Genomic DNA, 19,629 nt, shown 5'->3' with positions numbered 1-19,629 from the left:
TGGGAATAAGAGTGCTGTCCAGCATGGACACAGCTGGATGGGCTCCTCCTGTGCTGTACTTCCTTGTTCTCAGCACCTGTCCATTCCCTGCTGGAGTCAGTCCATCCACCCTCTGAGGTGAGGTGTTCTGACACCCACAGCTCTCCTGGGTGCTAAAGTCTGAAGGGAGGTATCTCAGCGGATAAGTGACGTGCTGTTCTCCCTTTCAAGGTGGACCAACTGAATGTCCACGCTGCTGCCTTCATGACGTTGCTTCAGAAAGTGGACTCTGGACAACCGCTGAATGTCCAGGTAACTGTCAGCAGGGGGCAGTGCTGGGCCAGGGAGCACACGTGGGGACTGAAGTTTTGCAAAGTGACCGGGATCCATTCAATCCCTCACAATCTGTTAACTGGCTGCATCTTGGATACGGAATCAAAGCTCCAATAATCCACTATCCGACTATTCTGAAATCCCGGCAGTTCGACTTCTGGCTCACTGGATGGTGTTTCAGGTGCTCACCTCGGGCACTCCTTCAGTACCGGCCTTTTTTTTCTGCTCTCACTTGAAACTCTCACTGGAAAGTTTATCATACTACTGTGTGAAAAATAACAGTGAATTAAAAGTGTGTTGGGGTATTATCCAGAATAACATCCAATGGTCCCAAAGATCTTCCAGTCTGGCACCTCCAAAGTCCTGAGGGTGCTGTATTGTTGGAGATTCCCTGCAGTGTGTTACCAGCACTACAGCTGTGGCTTTTCTTGTTGGTGTATCTGCTCTCAAAATAAACTTCTTGAACTGTGTTAACCCAGTCCGGAGACTGAGGGAGCATTGTACTCTGGGACGGGCGGTACTGAGGGAGGGTCACACTGTGGGAGGGGCGGTACTGAGGGAGGGTCACACTGTGGGGGGGGGCGGTACTGAGGGAGGGTCACACTGTGGGAGGGCGGTACTGAGGGAGGGTCACACTGTGGGGGGGCAGTACTGAGGGAGGGTCACACTGTGGGAGGGCGGTACTGAGGGAGGGTCACACTGTGGGGGGGGGGCGGTACTGAGGGAGGGTCACACTGTGGGGGGCGGTACTGAGGGAGGGTCACACTGTGGGAGGGGTGGTACTGAGGGAGGGTCACACTGTGGGAGGGCGGTACTGAGGGAGGGTCACACTGTGGGGGGCGGTACTGAGGGAGGGTCACACTGTGGGAGGGCGGTACTGAGGGAGGGTCACACTGTGGGAGAGGTGGTACTGAGGGAGGGTCACACTGTGGGAGGGCGGTACTGAGGGAGTGCTGCATTGTCGAAGGGACTTGTCCAGAAGGCTACAGACCAAATGCTGGAAAATGAGTCTGTGATGGAGGGGGGCTTGACGGTTGCCATGGACATTGGGCTGAAGGGCTTTTGCTGTGCTCTTGTCTCTACAACTCTCTATTTGTGATTTTTATGATATTTTTTCCTCTGATATAACTGTTAACCAGCCAGAATCAGACCCCCACCCCCTCTCAGCCCACCTCGCCCCCTCTCAGCCCACCTCGCCCCCTCTCAGCCCACCTCACCCCCTCTCAGCTCACCTTCCCCCCCTCAGCTCACCTCCCTCTCGGCTCACCTCGCCCCCTCAGCTCACCTCGCCCCCTCTCAGCCCACCTCGCCCCCCAGCTCACCTCCCCTCAGCTCACCTTGCCCACTCTCAGCTCACCTTCCCCCCCTCAGCTCACCTCCCTCTCAGCCCACCTCGCCCCCTCTCAGCCCACCTTCCCCCCCTCAGCTCACCTCCCTCTCGGCTCACCTCCCTCTCGGCTCACCTCGCCCCCTCAGCTCACCTCGCCCCCTCTCAGCCCACCTCGCCCCCCAGCTCACCTCCCCCCAGCTCACCTCGCCCACTCTCAGTCCATCTCGCCCCCTCTCAGCCCACGCCCCCTCTCAGCCCACCTCCCTTCCCTCAGCTCACCTTGCGCCACCGCCCCCCCCCACCCCCCCCCCCCCAGCTCACCTCACCCGGCCATGATGCCTGCCTACACTAATTCCACGCCTGCCTCAGGCCCGTATGCCTCCACACCTTCCCTACCCAAGCACCCGTCCAACTGCATTTGAAACATTGTGCGATGTTTGCTCACCTTCCTGCATGGACTCCCCATGAGGCAATATGGCAGCTACTTGTCCTCCCTCCAGTTCCCTGTGACAGATGACTCGGAGTCAGGTGCCCAGTCTCGAGGAAGAGCTCAGAACTCTTTCATTCTGTCCTTTAGACTGCAGATTATCTCTGTTTAGGGTCTAATTGGATGACTCAGGTTAAATATAACAAACACATCGATATGTGTTGGTGTGATTCAGGTCAGCCCTGGAGCAGTGTCACTCCTGTTAGCTACACGGGGGCTGAAGGAGACGGGTCAGGCTCGAGTTCTCTGGAGTGGCAGAGGCTGAGGGGAGACCTGATACAAGTTCATAACATTATGAGAGGCACAGGTAGGGTAGACGGTCTTTGTCCCGGGGTGGAAATGTCAAATACTAGAGGGCATGGGTTTAAGGTGAGACGGGAAAAGTTTATTTCCAAGGCAGGTATTTTACCCGGAGAGCGGTGGGTGCCAGGAACGGGCTGCCAGGGGAGGGGGTGGAGGCAGGTACTGTCCCTCTGACCATGCAGGACGCCTTCAGTGCCACCTTTCTGATGACAGCAACGTTTAAGAGGCATTCAGACAGACACCTGAACAAGCAAGGAACAGAGGGAAATGGACCACATGCAGGCAGATGGGATTGGTTTAAATTGGCATCATGGTCAGCACCGACACTGTGGGCTGAAGGGCCTGGTCCTGTGCTGTTCTAAGAATCCATTCAGATGGATTACGAACCTTAATTCCATCAACTTTCCTTTGTTCCATTTGTCTTAATATCATTGCCCCATAAATATTTATCAACCTGAGGTTCACAGCAGCCCCCTTGCCTTTTGGTGGAGAACATTCCCCAATTCTCACTGAAGAGCTTCCTGAATGGCCTGGCTTAAGTTTTAAGGTTCTGTCCCCCTGTCCTGGGCTTCCCCACCCCCCACCTTCCGTCCCCACCTCCCCAACACTCCACCCCCAACCACCATCACCAGAGGAAATATCTGCCCTGTGACATCCTTGGTTAAACTCAGCTGAAGCTCTGAACTATCTTGAAGATCATGCTCTTGAGCTGAGAGTGGGTGCGGACCCCGAGACCTTTCTCACTTGCAATATTGGCATTTACCTTGGATGCAGCAGCTGGAATGTCACTGACCTGTCCTTTCTGTGACCCCTCTGAAGGAGCTGAGGCAGGAGCTCGAGCAGACGATGCAAGCTGTCGTAAAGAAGCTTCACCTCTTGGCACCGGTTAAGGAGTCATGGGACGAATCTGTGGAGGCACTGGAAGCAGCTTGCACGCGGTGTCAGCAGGAGCATGTCAACACCAAACACAACTTGGCCAACACGTAGGTGAACCCACCATCCTGAGCTCCCCCTGAAACTGAGAATAGAAAGGAAAGGGTTACATTGCTATAGCGCCTGTCACAACTCCCAACCGCACTCTGCAGTCAAAGGAGGGGCTTTTGGCATGTGGTCACTGTTGGGTAGGTAGGAAATGTAGCCGTCAATATACACAGCAAGACCTGAGAGCAGTAGGGGGTAACACACAATCTGCTGGAGGAACTCAGCGGGTCAGGCAGCATCTGTGGGGGGAAAAGAATTGTGGAGGCTTTGGCATGAAGCCCTGTGTCAGGACTGAGAGCGGAGAGGGGAGATGTCTAGGATAAAGAGAAAGGGAGTGGCGAGAAAGGATTCTGAGGGGATTGGTGGACAGGAGGGGTGAAAGATAGGTAGGGGATGGGAGAGGGGGTGGAGTGGGGAGTCTGTGGCAGGTGAGTGATGGACGGAGGCAGACAGAGAGAGGAAGATTTTATCACCCTCACCTGTAACTTCCACCCTGCTCACAAATTCATGTGGACCATTTCCGATAACTCCCTCCCTTTAGTACAGAAGTTTCAACCAGCGGTGAGGGGTACACTTCTTTCCTCATTTGAGGTATGTGGGTGTCTCTGGGCCGGCATTACTTCATCCCTCGGACCGATCGGTCTGCCATGTCATGTCACAGCCAGTTCAGAGTCGGTAAGATTGGTGTATCAGGAGTCCCACAGGTCAGAATAGGTAAGGATGCAGGGTTCCTTCCCTCAAGAGGATTAGTGAATTAGTTCGTCTTCTACACAGTTTAGTAATCAGATGAGCAATAATCTGTTGTAGTTGTTCAGTGAGGGATAAATGTTGGCCAGGATATTGGAGGGATGATTCCTGTTATTCCTTATACATTGACTGTGAAACCATAAGCGTCTTCCTCAGAGAGCACAGCTTCATCTTTTAGACAGCCCACCCAACAGTACTGCCCCTCCCACAGTGTGACCCTCCCACAGTACAACCCCTCCCACAGTGTGACCGTACATCAGTACCACCCCCCACAGTACCGCCCCTCCCACAGTGCGACATTCCTGACCCATTGAGTTCCTCCAGCACTTGTGTATTGCTCCAGATTCCAGCATCTGCAGAATTTCTTGTGTCTCAGAGGGATTTCCATGCAGGTCTTTAGAATTCTCTAACCAGTGGACACTCGGTCATTGGGTATAATTAACACTCGTATTGATTGATATTTTGCTCAGTGAGAGGTTTGGGGATGTGTAGGAAAGTGGAGGTGAGTTAGTATATCAGGGATTAAATGGCATCGTGCCCCAATGTGCTGAACTCTTACATCCTGGAACCAAGTTTTATCCATCAGTAAACATCACTAAAACTGATCATCTGGTATTTAACTAGTAGCTGTTTGACCACAGATTGGTAACACTTTTCCAGTGTTTGACAGCGACTACTTCATTTTCTGTGTTGTGCTTTGGGATACAGAGAAGATTTACGAGGATGTTGCCGGGACTCGAGGGCCTGAGTTACAGGGAGAGGTTGGCCAGGCTGGGTCTTTATTCCTTGCAACATAGGAGAATGAGGGGCGATGATTAAAATTATGAGAGGCACAGATAAGGTGGACGGTAACAGCCTTTTTGCCAGGGTAGGGGAGTCCAAAACTAGGGGTAAAATTTAGGGTGAGAAAGGGACCTGAGGGGCAACTTTTTCACACAGAGGGTGGTGAGTGTATGGAACGAGCTGCCAGAGGAAGTGGGTGAGGCAGGAACAACAGGATCATTTAAGAAGCACTTGGATCGGTACATGGAGGGGCGGGGCTTGGAGGGATATGGGCCGAACGCAGGAAATTGGGAGTAGCTGGGTGGGCACCATGGTCAGCATGGACTGGTTGGGCTGTAGGGCCTGTATCCGTGCTGTTTTGCTCTAGGACTCTATGACTATGACTCTGTGTGCTGAGGCAGTGGGAGGGCTGACCTCTAAGGGGATCCTTTCGAGGGAGGACTCTGTGGTACTGTGTAAAAGTAAACTCCCACAGAGGCTGGAAACCCTAAACAAATGCAGAAGGAGCCACAGATGGTTAACGGTTCAGGCAGCCTCTATGTATTGACAAAACCAACAGGCTTTAGAGGTTGGATTTGTTGAAATTCACTGCAGCAGAGACCAAGAAACTAGGAAATGTGCATCGGCTACAGCACCACTGCTGTGCTCGACAGAACTGAAGGAACATTGCTCTGTTCGGGGAGTGGAGACTTGCAGTGTGACATGTTTACATAGTCTTTTAACTTTTTGGTAAATTGGTTTATTATTGTCACCTGTACCGAGGCACAGTGAAAACCTTTGTTTTGCATGCCATCCATACGGATCATTTCATCACATCAGTGCATTGAGGTAGTACAAAGGAAAACAGTAACAGAATGCAGAATAAAGTGTTACAGTTGCAGAGAAAGTGCAGTGCAGGCAGACAATAAGGTGCGAGGCCATAACAAGGTACATTGTGAGGCCAAGAGTCCATCTTATTGTACTAGGGGACTGTTCAATAGTCTTGTAACAGCGAGATAGCAGCTGCCCTTGAGCCTGGTGGTACATGCTTTCAGGCTTTTGTATCTTCTGCCCATTGCGAGTATGGAGAAGAGAGAATGTCCGGGGTGGGTGGGTTCTTTGATTATGCTGGCTGCTTTACCGAGGCAGTGAGAAGTGTAGACAGAGTCCATGGAGGGGAGGCAGGTTTCCATGATGTGCTGAGCTGTATCCACAACTCTCACACTGGAGCAACTTCTAAAGAAAAGAAAAACAGGAAGAGAGAGTCATGGAATCTGATGGTTCAGGAGGATGCGCTTCAGCTCATCATACCTGTCCTGGGCACTTTGAAGAGGTCCCTGTTTAGTCCAATTCCCATTCCGTAGCCTGGTAAGTTATTTCCAACCTCCCATGGAACATGCTTGCAGTAAGGTTGGGATCAAAATGTTCTCTCCCTTCTTCCCTCTGGCACTGGTGGTGAGGTTGTGGAGGGCTCTGTAGAAATGCAGACGGTTTAATTCTTTGCTTGCATGATCATGTTAAAAATGTTGTTGCTTCCATCAGGATCCGGGAGCTGCAACTTGAGAAGGTCCTCAGGGAAGAGGCTGAGGACCAAGCAGCTGAGGCGGAACAGAGGGCAGAGGAAGCCAGGCTTGAGGCAAAGGCTGTCAGAGCCAGATCACTTGCAGGCTGGAAGCTTGAAGATTCCTGGGAGGATGTGGCTGCCCTGGAAGTGGTTGGAAGTTCGCTGGAGTCCAACCAGCAACTGGCCGAGAAGGAAGAAAGGTCACATCCTCTGGAGCTGCAGGTCTGGCAGCCGATCGGTGAGGCTGATGCAGACAGGTGCAAGGCCGAGGAGGAGATGGCAGCAGCCCTGGAGGCGGCTGAAGTGAGAGCGCAGGCCTGTGAGGCCAAGGCCAGTGAGGTGTCGAGGAGGCTGGCGGAGATGGAGCAAGTGGCGGCTGCTGCCGGAGACAAGGCGGAAGCAGAGGGAGCAAAGGCCAGGCGCCATCTGGCAGAGGCGGAGGGACTGAAGGAGCAGCTCGAGAGGCTGAAGACGCAGGCCGAGGGGTCGCTCCTCGAGTCAACCAGCAGGACGTCTGCCTTGGAGGAGCGAGCGGCCACACTCACGCAGATGTTGGCTGCTGCACAGCTGGAAGTCTCTTCAGCTCAGCACAGAGCGGCGCTGGCGGAGGAAGGACTGCGGGCTGCCTTGGCCAGGGCTCCGGGGGGTGACGACCAAAGGAAGATCGCAGCAGGAAATGCAACTGAAGCACAGCAGGTGGGTCCCTGAGGCATCAGAGTCACAGAGCAATACAGCACGGACACAGGCCCTTCGGCCCAACCAGTCCATGCCGACCACGGTACCCACCCAGCTAGTCCCAATTCCCTGCATTCGGCCCATATCCCTCCAAGCCCCACCCCTCCATGTACCTATCCAAGTGCTTCTTAAATGACACTGTTGTACCTGCCTCACCCACTTCCTCTGGCAGCTCGTTCCATATACTCACCACCCTCTGCGTGAAAAAGTTGCCCCTCAGGTCCCTTTTAAATCTTTCCCCTCTCACCCTAAACCTATGCCCCCTAGTTTTGGACTCCCCTACCCTGGGCAAAAGACTGTTACCATCCACCTTATCTATGCCTCTCATATTTTTAAGCACTTCTATAAGGTCACCCCTCATTCTCCTATATTGCAGGGAATAAAGACCCAGCCTGGCCAACCTCTCCCTATAACTCAGGCCTCGAGTCCTGGCAACATCCTCGTAAATCTTCTCTGCACTCTTTCCAGTTTAACCACATCTTTCCTATAACAGGGTGGTGACCAAAACCGTACACAGTGCTCCAAGTGCAGCCTCACCAACGACTTATACAACTGCAGCATAACGTCCCAACTCCTGTACTCAGTGCCCTGACTGATGAAGGCCAGTGTGCCAAACACCTTCACCACCCTGTCTACCTGTGATGCTGCTTTCAACAAACTAAGTACTTGTACTCCTGGGTCCCTCTGTTCCATTACACTCCCTAATGCCCTACCATTCAATTGAAACAAGGTCATCAGGTCAGGCAGCCGCTGTGGCGAGAGAATTAGAATTCTTGTTTCAGGTCGATGACCTTCCCTCAGAACTTGTAGAGCTGAGAGTTGAAACAAGTGTCTGTGGATGTGATGGTGGATTTGAACTCTCAGGATCAGAGATCAAGAGAGATTTGTTGGAGTGTGTTGAGAGAAAAAGTGTGTGAATGATACTGAGGCATTAATCAGCCAGAAAGGTGAAAGCAGATTAAGGGGCTGAATGGCCTCAGAGAGAGGGACAGCACAGGAACCCACCAAATCTCTGCCGATCTATTAACTACACTAGTCCCATTTGCCTGCATTACGGCCGTATCGTTCTATGCCTCGTCTATTTAAGTGTCTGTCTAAATGTCTTTGCAATGTAGTGACTGTATTTGATTCCACCCCCTCCTCTGGCAGCGAGTTCCAGATATCACCCACTCTCTGTGTAAAATAACTTACCCCTCAGATTCCCTTCCCCTCACCTTAAACCTCTGCCCTCTAGTTTTTGATTCCCCTACCACAGGAAAAAGCTCCTGATTATATACCTTATCTGTGCCTCTCATAAATGTTATAAATCAGATTACCCCTCAGCCTGCTTCGCAGGGCTGGTTTGCCGTTCTGAGCAGGGAGGAGATGTTGACTATTGCTCTCTGCTTATCACTGCTGACAGACCGGCTGAGTGTTTGCAGCAGTTTTCGTTTGAGGTTAAGCTGCTTATCCACTCGTATCATTGGGAGTGCAGAGAGTCAGTGGTGAATCTCGGCAGAGCACAACAGCAACAACATTCTGGAGAGGTCCCTTCAACACAGTCCTGATCTATTCCAACTTTAATCCACCCCAATCCTAGTTTTTGACAATCCCAGCCAATGGAAGTTAATGTGAAGGGAAATGAGGCTTTGGAGAGGGTGCAGAAGAGGTTCACCAGGATGCTGCCTGGATTAGAGGGTGTGAGCTATAAGGAGAGGTTGGACAACCCTGAGTTGTTTTCTCAACAGAGGCTGAAGGGAGACCTGATGGAGGTTTATAAAATGATGAGAGGCAGAGATAGAGCAGACAGCTGGTATCTTTACCCCAGGGTCAAAATGTCTAATACCAGAGGGCATGCATTTAAGGTGAGGGGGGTAAGGTCAAAGGAGATGTGTGGGCCAAGTTTTTTTACACAGAGAGTAGTGGGTGCCTGGAATGTTCTGCCAGGGGTGGTGCTGGAGGCAGATATGATAGGGGCGTTTAAGAGGCTCTTATATAGGCACATGGATGTGCAGAGAATGGAGGGAGATGGACATTGCACAGACAGAAGGGATTGGTTTAATTAGGTGTCATTAGTTTAATTAGCTTGCCACAACGTGGTGGGCCGAAGGGCCTGTTCCTGTGCTGTGCTGTTCTGTGTTTTATAAATGTGAAAGGAGCAATTCTCCATCACACACATTTAATGTTACCACAGCAACAGAAGGCATGGATTATCAAAACCGACAACTGCATATCGTTTGCTCTATAAAAGAACAGGGTGAGGGTGATCTGACGAGATATTTACCATTATGAAAGGTTTGGAGAGGGTGGAGCAGATGCCTCCTCTGGTAGGGATACATGGTGGTGAAACTCATGGGTGATCATTTTGAGACAGTCATCAGTCAATTTCATTCAGAATCCAGGAGAACCACCTTTGACCAGAATCCCCATAAACTCATCCTTGTTTCCATCAACCACTCCCTGTGGGATAAGGTTCCAGTCTCCAAGCTCGCTGGTCAAGACATGAGCGAGACACAAATAGACGGACACTGCAATGAGAAGTGGAGGAGACGGGGTTAATGCCGCATGGGGCAGAGACACCAGCTCAAAACATTTGGGCTGAATGTTCTGTATGTGCAATGCTGAAAATACACCACAGGCAGGGCAGCATGTGTGGAGAAAAATCCAGAGTTAACATTTCAGTGTGATGACTTCCAATCGAACATTCGTATCACGCTGGTCGTTAGAAATGGTCAGAGTTGATCATTACTGACAGCGCAAGACCAAAACCCCGACGTAACCCTGCTGGAACAGTGCAGACTCAGCTCGTTCCTTTGTTTTAAAGGTACTCAGGCACAGATCAGCCAGGAAATGGATAGCATGTGAAAGGGGCTGAATGGTCTCGTGTCATTCTTAATCTTCCCTTTGTTCCTTTTGGCAGCAGCCACAAGGCCTTGCTCTGATGGGAGAGAGGAATGCAGGAAGACACGTTGGTGACAGGTGAAGGGGTTTGGGGCAGTGCGATCGGGTGTTGGGGAGGTCAACGTCCTCTCTGTAAACGTCACCCCAAATGTAACCTGTGACCTTGGTGATTTCCTGACACAATATACACCACACTACACCAAACCTAACTAAATTACACCAATTAACTACCACACCACAACAAACCAACTCCCAATGCACCGCATCCCACCAAACTGTTGCACCTATCAACTCCACTGGAAGGTAAAACAACACAACTGGTACAGGAGGATGCATTCAGTCCCTCGGGCATGTTCCGTGTCCTGGCAGATCTCTGCTTTGCTTCCTATCCCAACGTTCCCTTGCCCAACAAAAATCACTCAGATTCAGCCTCAGAAACACCAGCCCAGGTGGAAAGGTCCCATGTGAGGAAGTATTTCCTGACATCCATCACCCCTCCTCCACCCCTGAGCAGTCTGGTTCTAATTTTAAGGTTAGACGGAGACACCAGGGACTGCAGCTGCTGGAATCTGGAGCGACAAACAATCTGCTGGGGGAACTCAGCGGGTCGAGCAGTATCTGTGGGAGAAAAGGAATTGTCAACATTTCAGGTTGAGACCTTTCATCAGGGCTGTTGACGTTTTGGGTTGAAACCCTATATTAGGACTGGTCCTGATGGTCTCGACCTGAAACGTCGACATTTCCTTTCCACCTGATGGATGCCACTCCATTTGCTGAGTTCCTCTGTTTGTTGAGATTACGTGGCCTTGTTCTGGCTTTGCCCATTAGGGAAAAGGCTTCTCTCTCTATACCCCATCAAATCCCTTAGACATTTTGTACACTTTAAATTAGCTCACCTGTCAACCTTCTGAACAGGTAGTGTCAGTGCAGTCAGTTCCGGTGATGTAACCTTCCTGATGCCGGCATTTGAGGTGAATCTACATCTTCCCGGACTGACCTTCAGGATGGTGCTGCAGGAGTGGTCATTTGATGAGAAGCCAAACCCCCTGGCCCCTGATGGTGTGAAAGGTTCCTGTTCAGCGAAGAGGATGGGAGTTATGCCCATATCCTGGCCAAGTTTTACTCCTCCTCCACCATAGTTATCTGGTCATCTGATGTTTCTGGGAGCTTGTTATTCACAGATAGATACATCACCATGGCAACTATTCTACATTTGTTGTAAATCGTGTTGGGGTTTCCCGAGGAGGGGAGAGGAACTGTAGCAAGGCAAGTGCTTCTAAAGTTAGCAAGATGAGGAAAGTGCATTCTGTGTCAGTCCCGGGTATAAGCAGGGTTAGTGGAGTTAGTACCCTATTTGGTGTGTGCTTGCATCTCTATGACAACAGCACAAAACCTATAAAAATGTGACTGTGTAAGCTAAAGAGTACAACGATAAAAATATACCCTTGTATATAACACATGACTTCCTGTTTGTTTTAACATGTTAAATATAATCCAAAGCTTTATGGGGGATTCATTGGGATAGTTTTATTTTGGAATACACTAATCCTCACAACTTTACTCCGTTGCCCAAAATAGTTGTCCTGACTTCCTGGGGTGGTCCAGTGTGACTGAACAACCATGTCCCACCAAAGCATCCATGCAATTAACTACACACGAAGGAGCCAGAGGAGCTCCGCTGAGTTCCTCCAGCATCTTGTGTGTTGCTCCAGGTTTCCAGCATCTGCAGAATCTGGTGTCTCTATACAAGTGATTACTTGCACTGTCTCTCTTTGACTCCCTGTTGGTAGTTGTTCAAGTATTCAAGGGCCTGGTCTAAAGATCCAAAGATCCGAGTTCAAGTCCTACCTAGACAGCAGAGTAAATTTAAATTGTTAATTAAATGAACCTGGAATAAAAAGGCAGTGTCCATAATGGTGACCATGAAGGCACTGGAAAGTTGTAAATCTCATCTGTTTTTTTGGGAAGGGGATCTGCAGCCCCATACCAGCTCTGGGCCTATATGTGACTCCCTCCCACCAATGTGGCTGACTCCTCGCTGGCCTCTTCACTTGCCCAACAGACCACATGGCTGAAGGGCAGGTGGGGTAGGCAGTAAGTGTGGCCGTACCAGTGATGGCCAGATCCCACAACTGAAGAACAAAGGAACTTCCTCCTTCGCTCGTCCAGTAACTCTGACTGTCCAACAAGCAATCTGCTGGAGGGACTCAGCAGGTCGGGCAGCATCTGTGGGGGGAAGGGAATTGTTGATGTTTTGAGACAAAACCCTGCATCAGGACCCTGATGTTCCCATGGAGTTGGCTGACTTGAGATAGACCAGCAGTGCAGCCCAGAGCCCCCGGATGACGTGACTCAGAACCACACGAGGTAGGTGGGGAGGGAGGGTAGATGTTCACACTCCAGCCTCCAGCCCATCGCTCGTGATTCCCTGCATTAGGTAGGTAAACATTTCATGGACGTTTAAACTGAGTCTCAAAAGTGCACATTCCCTGTATATTTAATGAGCCAGTGGACATTTTTAAGAAGACCTACCTGCATAGATTTTGCAGAATACGCAGTCCCGATATGTGTCCAGTGAGATTATGTTGCACAGTGTTGGTTGGAGAAGGGGACTGAGGGACTTTTTGGCTTGGTGTAGTTGATGCAAGGTGAGGGTTAAAATGCAGACCAGTGCTGATCGAATTCAGGGATGGGGGAGGAAGCATTCAGTGTGACGACCAAGCCAGGACTGAGCACACTGGGGCTCCCGTCTTTACAGAGGGAAAGGCAGGCCTGAGACCTGGTTAAAGCCTTCAGGGTTGTGAAAGTATTTATTGTGATTGATATTTTCTCTGCTTGTGGGGGAACTTAAAAGTGGAGTCGTCAATATAAGATGGTCATTGATAAATCCAATCAGAAACTTTGAGTCATAGAGTTATACAGCATGGAAACAGGCCCTTTGGCCCAACTGGTCCGTGCTGACCAAGATGTCTATCCTAGCTGGTCCCATTTGCCTGTGTTTGGCCCATATCCCTCTAAACCTTTCTTATCCACGTACCTGTCCAAGTGCCTGTTGAATGTTGTTAATGTACCTGCCTCAACTTAGGGGGAACTTTTTCCCCCAGAAAATGATGAACAGGTGGAACTCCCTCCCACAGGAGGGGGTGAGATGATTTGTAATTGAGCCGAAGCTGGATAAACGCACAAGAGGGAGAAGAGAAGATGGTAATTGGGGTGGGTGGGTGGGTGGGGGGAGGAGCAGGGGGGAGATGTGGAGATGTGGTGGGGGCTGGTGTGCCGCAGAGGAGTGAAGCAAAAGACAAGAACTGCTGGAGGAACTCAGCGGGTCGGGCAGCATCTGTGGGGGGAGAGGAAATGTCCACGCTTCGGGCCGAGACCCTGCATCAGGACTGAAAGAGCAGAGGAGAGGTATTCGGTGTAACCAGGTGGGGGGCAGGGAAGGGGCAAGAGCTGGTGGGTGATAGGTGGGTCCAGGTGAGGAGGGGTTGATCGACAGATGGAGTCAGGTGGGTGAGGGAAGGGTGGAGAGGCTGCGAGGTGAGAGGCGGAGGTGACACGGGGCTGCAGGTGGTGGGATCTGATAGGAGGGGAAGGTGGAGCCTGGAGCCAAATAAGGGAAGTGCAGGTAAACACTGGGTGCAGGTCAATGGGACTAGAGGAATAACGTTTTGGCACAGACTGGAAGGTCCGAATGGCTTGTTTTCTGTGCTGTGGTGTTCTATGGTTCTAGATGGGGAGGGCAGATGGGGGGAGTGAGTGGGTGACGGGCAGTTGGAGTGGGTGGGGGAGAGGAAAGAAACAGGGTGATGGGGGGCTGCAGAGGGGTGTGAGGGTGGGCTGTTTGTAGATCAGGAGGAGGGAGAAAGGGACAGGGGGAGCAGGTTACCTGAAATTGGAGAATTCATTGTTCATGCCGTTGGGTTGGAGACGACCCGGTGAATATGAGGGTCTGTTCCTCTAGTTTGTGCTGGGCCTCACCCTGGCAGTGGAGAAGGCCGAGGATGGACAGGTCGGTGTGGGAATGAGGAGGAGAATTAAAATGGCTGGCAATTGGGAGCTCCGGCACACGTGCTCAGAGAAGTGGTGGCCTGGTCTGTGGTCCGGTCTCACCAAGGTACTTGTTGGGTGGGGTTGTTAAGGGTTTTGAAATGATGGCGGGTGATTGTTGAGGTACAGATCAGTTTTGATGAAACTGACTGATGTGGAACAGATTAGAGGGGCTGAGCGGTCTCAATTCTCCCATCTTTCTTCAGAGAGGCGATTCAATGGTGGAGCAGTGTGGTCAGGGCACGTGAGATCTGAGCAACAAAAGACATCCTCTGAGCTCGTGACGACGTTGTTTGGGTGAGGGGTGAGGGGACCTTGCACCTCTCTGGTTTGTGGCCAAGTTGGTGTCCTGGGAAGGGCAGTCGTTCTCTGTCCAGGCCTCAGGCAGCTTCTAGGTCTTTGCCCAGGATGTGGAGACGCTCGCCCAGTGGCCTGTCTTTAGATAGTATTGTTTTGTTGCCATGGTGAAGTATTTTATCTGGAACTTTGTGGGTTTTTTTTGGATTGAGTTCAAATTTTAAAATGAGCAACATTTTCTATCTTTTCCTGATCTGATAAGTTTATTTTCTTCTGCTCTTTCTGGGTCACGGTGGGAGCATTGTGTGCATTGTTGGGTTTAATTATAGAAAAGCAATTGAATCTTGAAATGGGGGCAAATTCACCTCGAATTGGACAATACCAGCAACAAGGGTGTTATTGTTACAAAGACAAGGCTCTAGATTAGTCCCGATGTCGATTGATGCAGAAACTTTGCAGCATCTGCATTCCTGCACTTGTGGTCTCTTGCCCACACAGAATGGGTGTGCTGGTGATCCAACAGCTTCAGGGTCATTTTCACCAACAGCATGTTGAAGTGAATATAAATCTGCAGTGTCTCCTGGTGGGATTTGTGCCCAAGTTCTCTGGATCACTGGACAGAGAAATGTGGAGATCGGTGGTGTAATATGGAACCAACTGTAAAAGACTATTTACATTTAGACAATTCTACTGTTTCAACTCTATCCAATGTTGGGACGTCATGTTGCATCTGTAGAAGATGTTGGTGAGACCATACTTGAGTATCTGGCCACTATACTATAGGAAAGATGTCACTAAAGCTATAGAGGGGGCAGGAAAGATTCTCGAGGATGTTGCCGGGACTGGAGGGCTTGAGCTATAAGGAGAGACTGGACAGGCCGGGACTGTTTCCCTGGAGCGAAGGAGGCTGAGGGGTGACCTTATGGAGGTTTATAAAACCATGAGGGACACAGATAAGGTGGATGGTCACAGTCTTTTCCCCAGGGTAGGGGAGTCCAAAACTAGAGGGCATATTGTAGGTTTAAGGTGAGAGGAGACTTAAAGGGGACTTGAGGGGCATTTTTCACACAGAGGGTGGTGGGGTATGGAACGAGCTGCCAGAGGAAATGGGAGAGGCGGGTACAGTTACAATATTTATAAGACATTTGGACAGGTACATGGATAGGAAAGGTTTAGAGGGACATGGGCCAAATACAGGCAAATGGGACTGACTTAGGTTAGCACCTTGGTCAGCATGGATGAGTTGGGCTGAAGGGCCTGTTTCCATGCTGTGTAACTCTGTGACTCTAATGTCAGAAGAACAGAGTATGAAGTAGAAGCAAGATCAGGCCACACTGCTGCTGGAACCTGCTCGGTTACTCTGAGATCACAGCCGATCCTGTCCGTTACCCTGCCTGCTTTCCACCTTCCTCTGATTCTCCCCGTGTCTGAAAGTATCACAGTCTCAGCTTTGAACAGGACTAAAGGCTGAGCATCCGCAGCTCAGGGAGAGATTTCCAAAGCTCTACAGCAACAAACAATCTGCTGGAGGAACTCAGCATCTGTGGGGGTGGGGAAGAGAGAGGAATGTTTGACATTTCGGGTCGAAATCCCACATCAGGACCTTTCCCCCCACAGATGCTGCTCGACCAGCTGAGTTCCCCCAGCAGATTGTTTGTTGCTCCAGATTCCAGTGTCTGCAGTCTCTTGGGTCTCCAAAGATCTCCAAAGATTTACAACTGCCGACATAAAAAGAATTCTTTGTCTCTGTCTGAAATTCCTGTGTGAGTCAGGACTGAGTGCAGACTTGCAGTGAAGCGGTGTGTGAGATCAGGGCTCATTAAAGTGCCCACTCCATCCTGTATTCTGTCCTTACTTCACACTTCCCCTGAGAAATCCTTCTATATAATGGGAACTTCCTATGTAAACATGTTGTTGTAAATTGGTAAATTTGTTTATTATTGTCATGTACTGAGGAACAGAGGAAAACTTTGTTTTGCATGCCATCCATACAGATCATTTCATCACATCAGTGCATCGAGGTAGTGCAAGGGAAAAGCAATAACAGAATGCAGAATATAGTGTTACAGTTACAGAGAAAGTGCAGCTCAGGCAGACAATAAGGTGCAAGGTCATAATGAGATAGATTGTGAGGTCAAGAGTCCATCTTATCGTACTAGGGGACCGTTCAAGAGTCTTTTAACAGTGGGATAGGAGCTGTCCTTGAGCCTGGTGGTACGTGCTTTCAGGCTTTTGTACCTTCTGCCTGATGCGAGGGGGGAGAAGAGAGAATGTCTGGGGTGGGTGGGGTCTTTGATTATGCTGGCTGGTTTACCGAGGCAACGAGAAGTGTTGACAGAGTCCATGGAGGGGAGGATGGTTTCCGTGATGCACTGGGCTGTGTCCACAACTCTCTGCAGTTTCTTGCGGTCCCGGCCAGAGCAGTTGCCGTACCAAGCCATGATGCATCCACATAGGATGCCTTCTATGGTGCATTGATAAAAATTGGTGAGGGTCAAAGAGGACATGCCAAATTTCTTTATGTAAACTAAGTTTTTGCACCCTGCTAGTAATTAAGTAATTATCCCCTGCTGCTAGTGGTTGTGCAGGTTGATTTTATAGCATTTGTTTTTACCTGTACTACATCAATGCACTCTGTACTAACTCAATGTAACGGCACTGTGTAATGAATTGACCTGTACGATCGGTTTGCAAGACAAGTTTTTCACTGGACCTTGGTACAAGTGACAATAATAAACCAATACCAATACAAATCAGTTCAAATTTAAGTTTATTGTCATGGGCACACACACCCAGAGTCATTTGCAGCAGCAGATGACTGCAACATGACAAACACAAATTACATAAACTTAAATTAACAAATTATACATAATCTACATGACAATGTAAACAAAAACACACATACCGACATTAGTGCAGGTTGAGGAAAATCCAGTCCGAGGTGGTGTTGCGATTGTTCAGGTCAGTTCAAGAACCTGGCGGCAGTGGGGAAGAAGCTGTTGTTGAACCTTGAGGTGTGGGGTCTTCAGGGTCCTGTATCTCCTGCCTGATGGCAGCATCGGGAAGAGGGCATGGCCCGGATGGTGGGGGTCCCTGATGATGGATGTCGCCTTCCTGAGGCATCGCCTCTTGTAGATGTCCTTGATGGTGGGCAGACCTGTACCCGTGATGGAACTGGCTGAGTCCCACTGCTCTCTGAAGCCTCTTGTGTTCCTGTGCATTGGAGCTCCCACGCCAGGCCATGATGCAACCAGTCAGAATGGTTTCCACTGTTCATCTGTGGAAGTTTGTCAGTCTTCAATGACATGTCGAATCTCCTTAAACTTCTAAGAAAGTGGAGATGCTGGCACATGGCCTTCTTTGTGGTTGCATCTACGTGCTGGGCCCAGGATTGGTACTGGAAGGAATTGCTGGAATTGGATGCAGACTTTTTAAACTTTATATTGGTACTAAATATACATAAAGGGATGTTGAGCAATCCATTTTATGATGATTTATTGGAAGGAAACTGAAGCAAGAGGCTAAGCTGAGAAGAAAGGCCTGTCAGAAAGCACTCCGAATCTGTCGGCTTCCAGCTGTGACCCTTGCCCACTGAAAACTCTTTCCCTGGGACAGTGAAGCACAAACAACTGGCTGCAGTTGTGCTGTGTACTTCAGACTCCATGCTGACCAGCCTGAAGATGACTAGATTCCTCTGATCTCAAGTTAATGTTGGTACCTTCCAATTATAGTAATCTGGGTCACTGTAGTGTTGGTGATGACAGCCTTGTACCATGTTAGTGCGAGAACTTAACTAATTTTCATACATATAGCTGACAATCCGTCCTGGGCTGGGTCTCTGTGAACAGAGGAGGCAGAGGGCTGACTTGGTGCAGTGTTTTAAACTTGTGAAAAGTTTGGTGGAACAGATGGAGAATCTCCACTTGTGGTGAAGAGCAGGACTGGAGGTCATCAATATAAGGAAATCAGGCGGGAATTCAGGAGAATCTGCCTTCCCCAGAGTGTGGTGAGAATGTGGAACTTCTTCCCATGGGGCTTGTTGAGGTGGAACAGCCCAGACTTGTTTGTGAGAAAGCTGGAATAACACAGGGGGGAGAAAAGAACGGAATGATACCGTGATGGCGGTAATGAGGTAGTGCGGGAGCAGGGCTGCATCCCCCCCCCCCCCACATACACGCACACACGCACACACACACACACACACACACACACACAGCCTCTGGAGTAAAATGTGGTCCATCCCAGCGTGAGATCACTTGCTGTTCTTCTCTCTGGTCAATCTGACTGGATCTTTCCTCACTGGACAACCCCCTGAGCCCAGAAATCCATGCCGCACTGATTTCAAAGAAGGAAGACTAAAACTCCACAGTGAACACAATGCAATAGGTGCATGAGGCCATTCAGCCCCTCAAACCTGCCCCACCATTCAATATGACTATGGCTGACCTATGCTGGCCTCAACTCCCCTTCTGTGCCAGTTCCCCATCACCCTGAACTCCTCCGTCTGTCAAACGTTTACCTCCCTCCACCTGAAATCTATCCAATGCTCTGGCCTCCTCCACCCTCGGGGACAGAGAATTCCAGAGATTCACCCCCACTCCCACCGACAGAAGAAATTTCTACACCCCTCAGGTTTACATGACCAGCCCCTGACCTTGTGTCAATGTCCCCCTGTCCGTGACTCTCCCACCGGTGGAAACATCCCAACATCTACCCTCTGAAGCCCCCCCTAGGATGTTATATGTTTGAATAAAGTCACACCTCATTCTTCTAGACTCAAAGGAATACAGATCCAAACTGTTTAGTCTCTCTTGACAGGACAACCCTCTAATCCCGGGAAGTAGCCTGGTGACTCTCCTTGGACTGACTTCAATGTTACCGTACCTTTTCTTAGCTAAGGGGGCCAAAACTGTGCTCAGTATTCCAGGTGAGACCTCACCAACACCTTGTACAATTGCAACAAATCTTCCCTATTTTTAAACTTCTTTGCAAGGGAGGCCAAAATGTCATTGGCCTTCTTAACTACTCGTTGAACCTGCCTGCAAGCTTTTTGTGAATCATGGACGAGAACACCTCGATCCCTCTGCAGTGTCTCTCTATTTAGACAATAATCTGCCTTTTCATTCTTACCGAAGTGCATGACCTCACACGTTAAACTCCATCTGCCAGTATTTTGCCCACTCA

At 50.0% G+C, this 19,629-nt stretch overlaps 1 protein-coding gene across 13 annotated transcripts in view; it reads left to right on the top strand.

The window, feature by feature from the left end:
• The window catches only part of mrvi1 (murine retrovirus integration site 1 homolog), a 239,359-nt gene that overhangs the window by 57,629 nt on the left and 162,101 nt on the right, over window positions 1-19,629 (top strand). For 12 of the 13 annotated variants that reach the window (XM_052028841.1, XM_052028840.1, XM_052028843.1 and 9 more), the window contains 3 exons: window positions 211-291; window positions 3,252-3,415; window positions 6,465-7,182. In XM_052028841.1, the coding sequence (XP_051884801.1) occupies window positions 211-291; window positions 3,252-3,415; window positions 6,465-7,182 (963 nt within the window). Of the gene's footprint in view, window positions 1-210; window positions 292-3,251; window positions 3,416-6,464; window positions 7,183-10,120; window positions 10,180-19,629 lie in introns of all 13 variants that reach the window. The other variant, XM_052028838.1, reaches the window with a different exon arrangement.

The sequence above is a fragment of the Pristis pectinata genome, chromosome 14 (genome assembly GCF_009764475.1).
Source record: "Pristis pectinata isolate sPriPec2 chromosome 14, sPriPec2.1.pri, whole genome shotgun sequence".
Taxonomy (NCBI): domain Eukaryota; kingdom Metazoa; phylum Chordata; class Chondrichthyes; order Rhinopristiformes; family Pristidae; genus Pristis; species Pristis pectinata.
The sequence above is the reverse complement of the archived record's forward strand: the minus strand, read 5'-3'. Positions and strand labels throughout refer to the sequence as shown.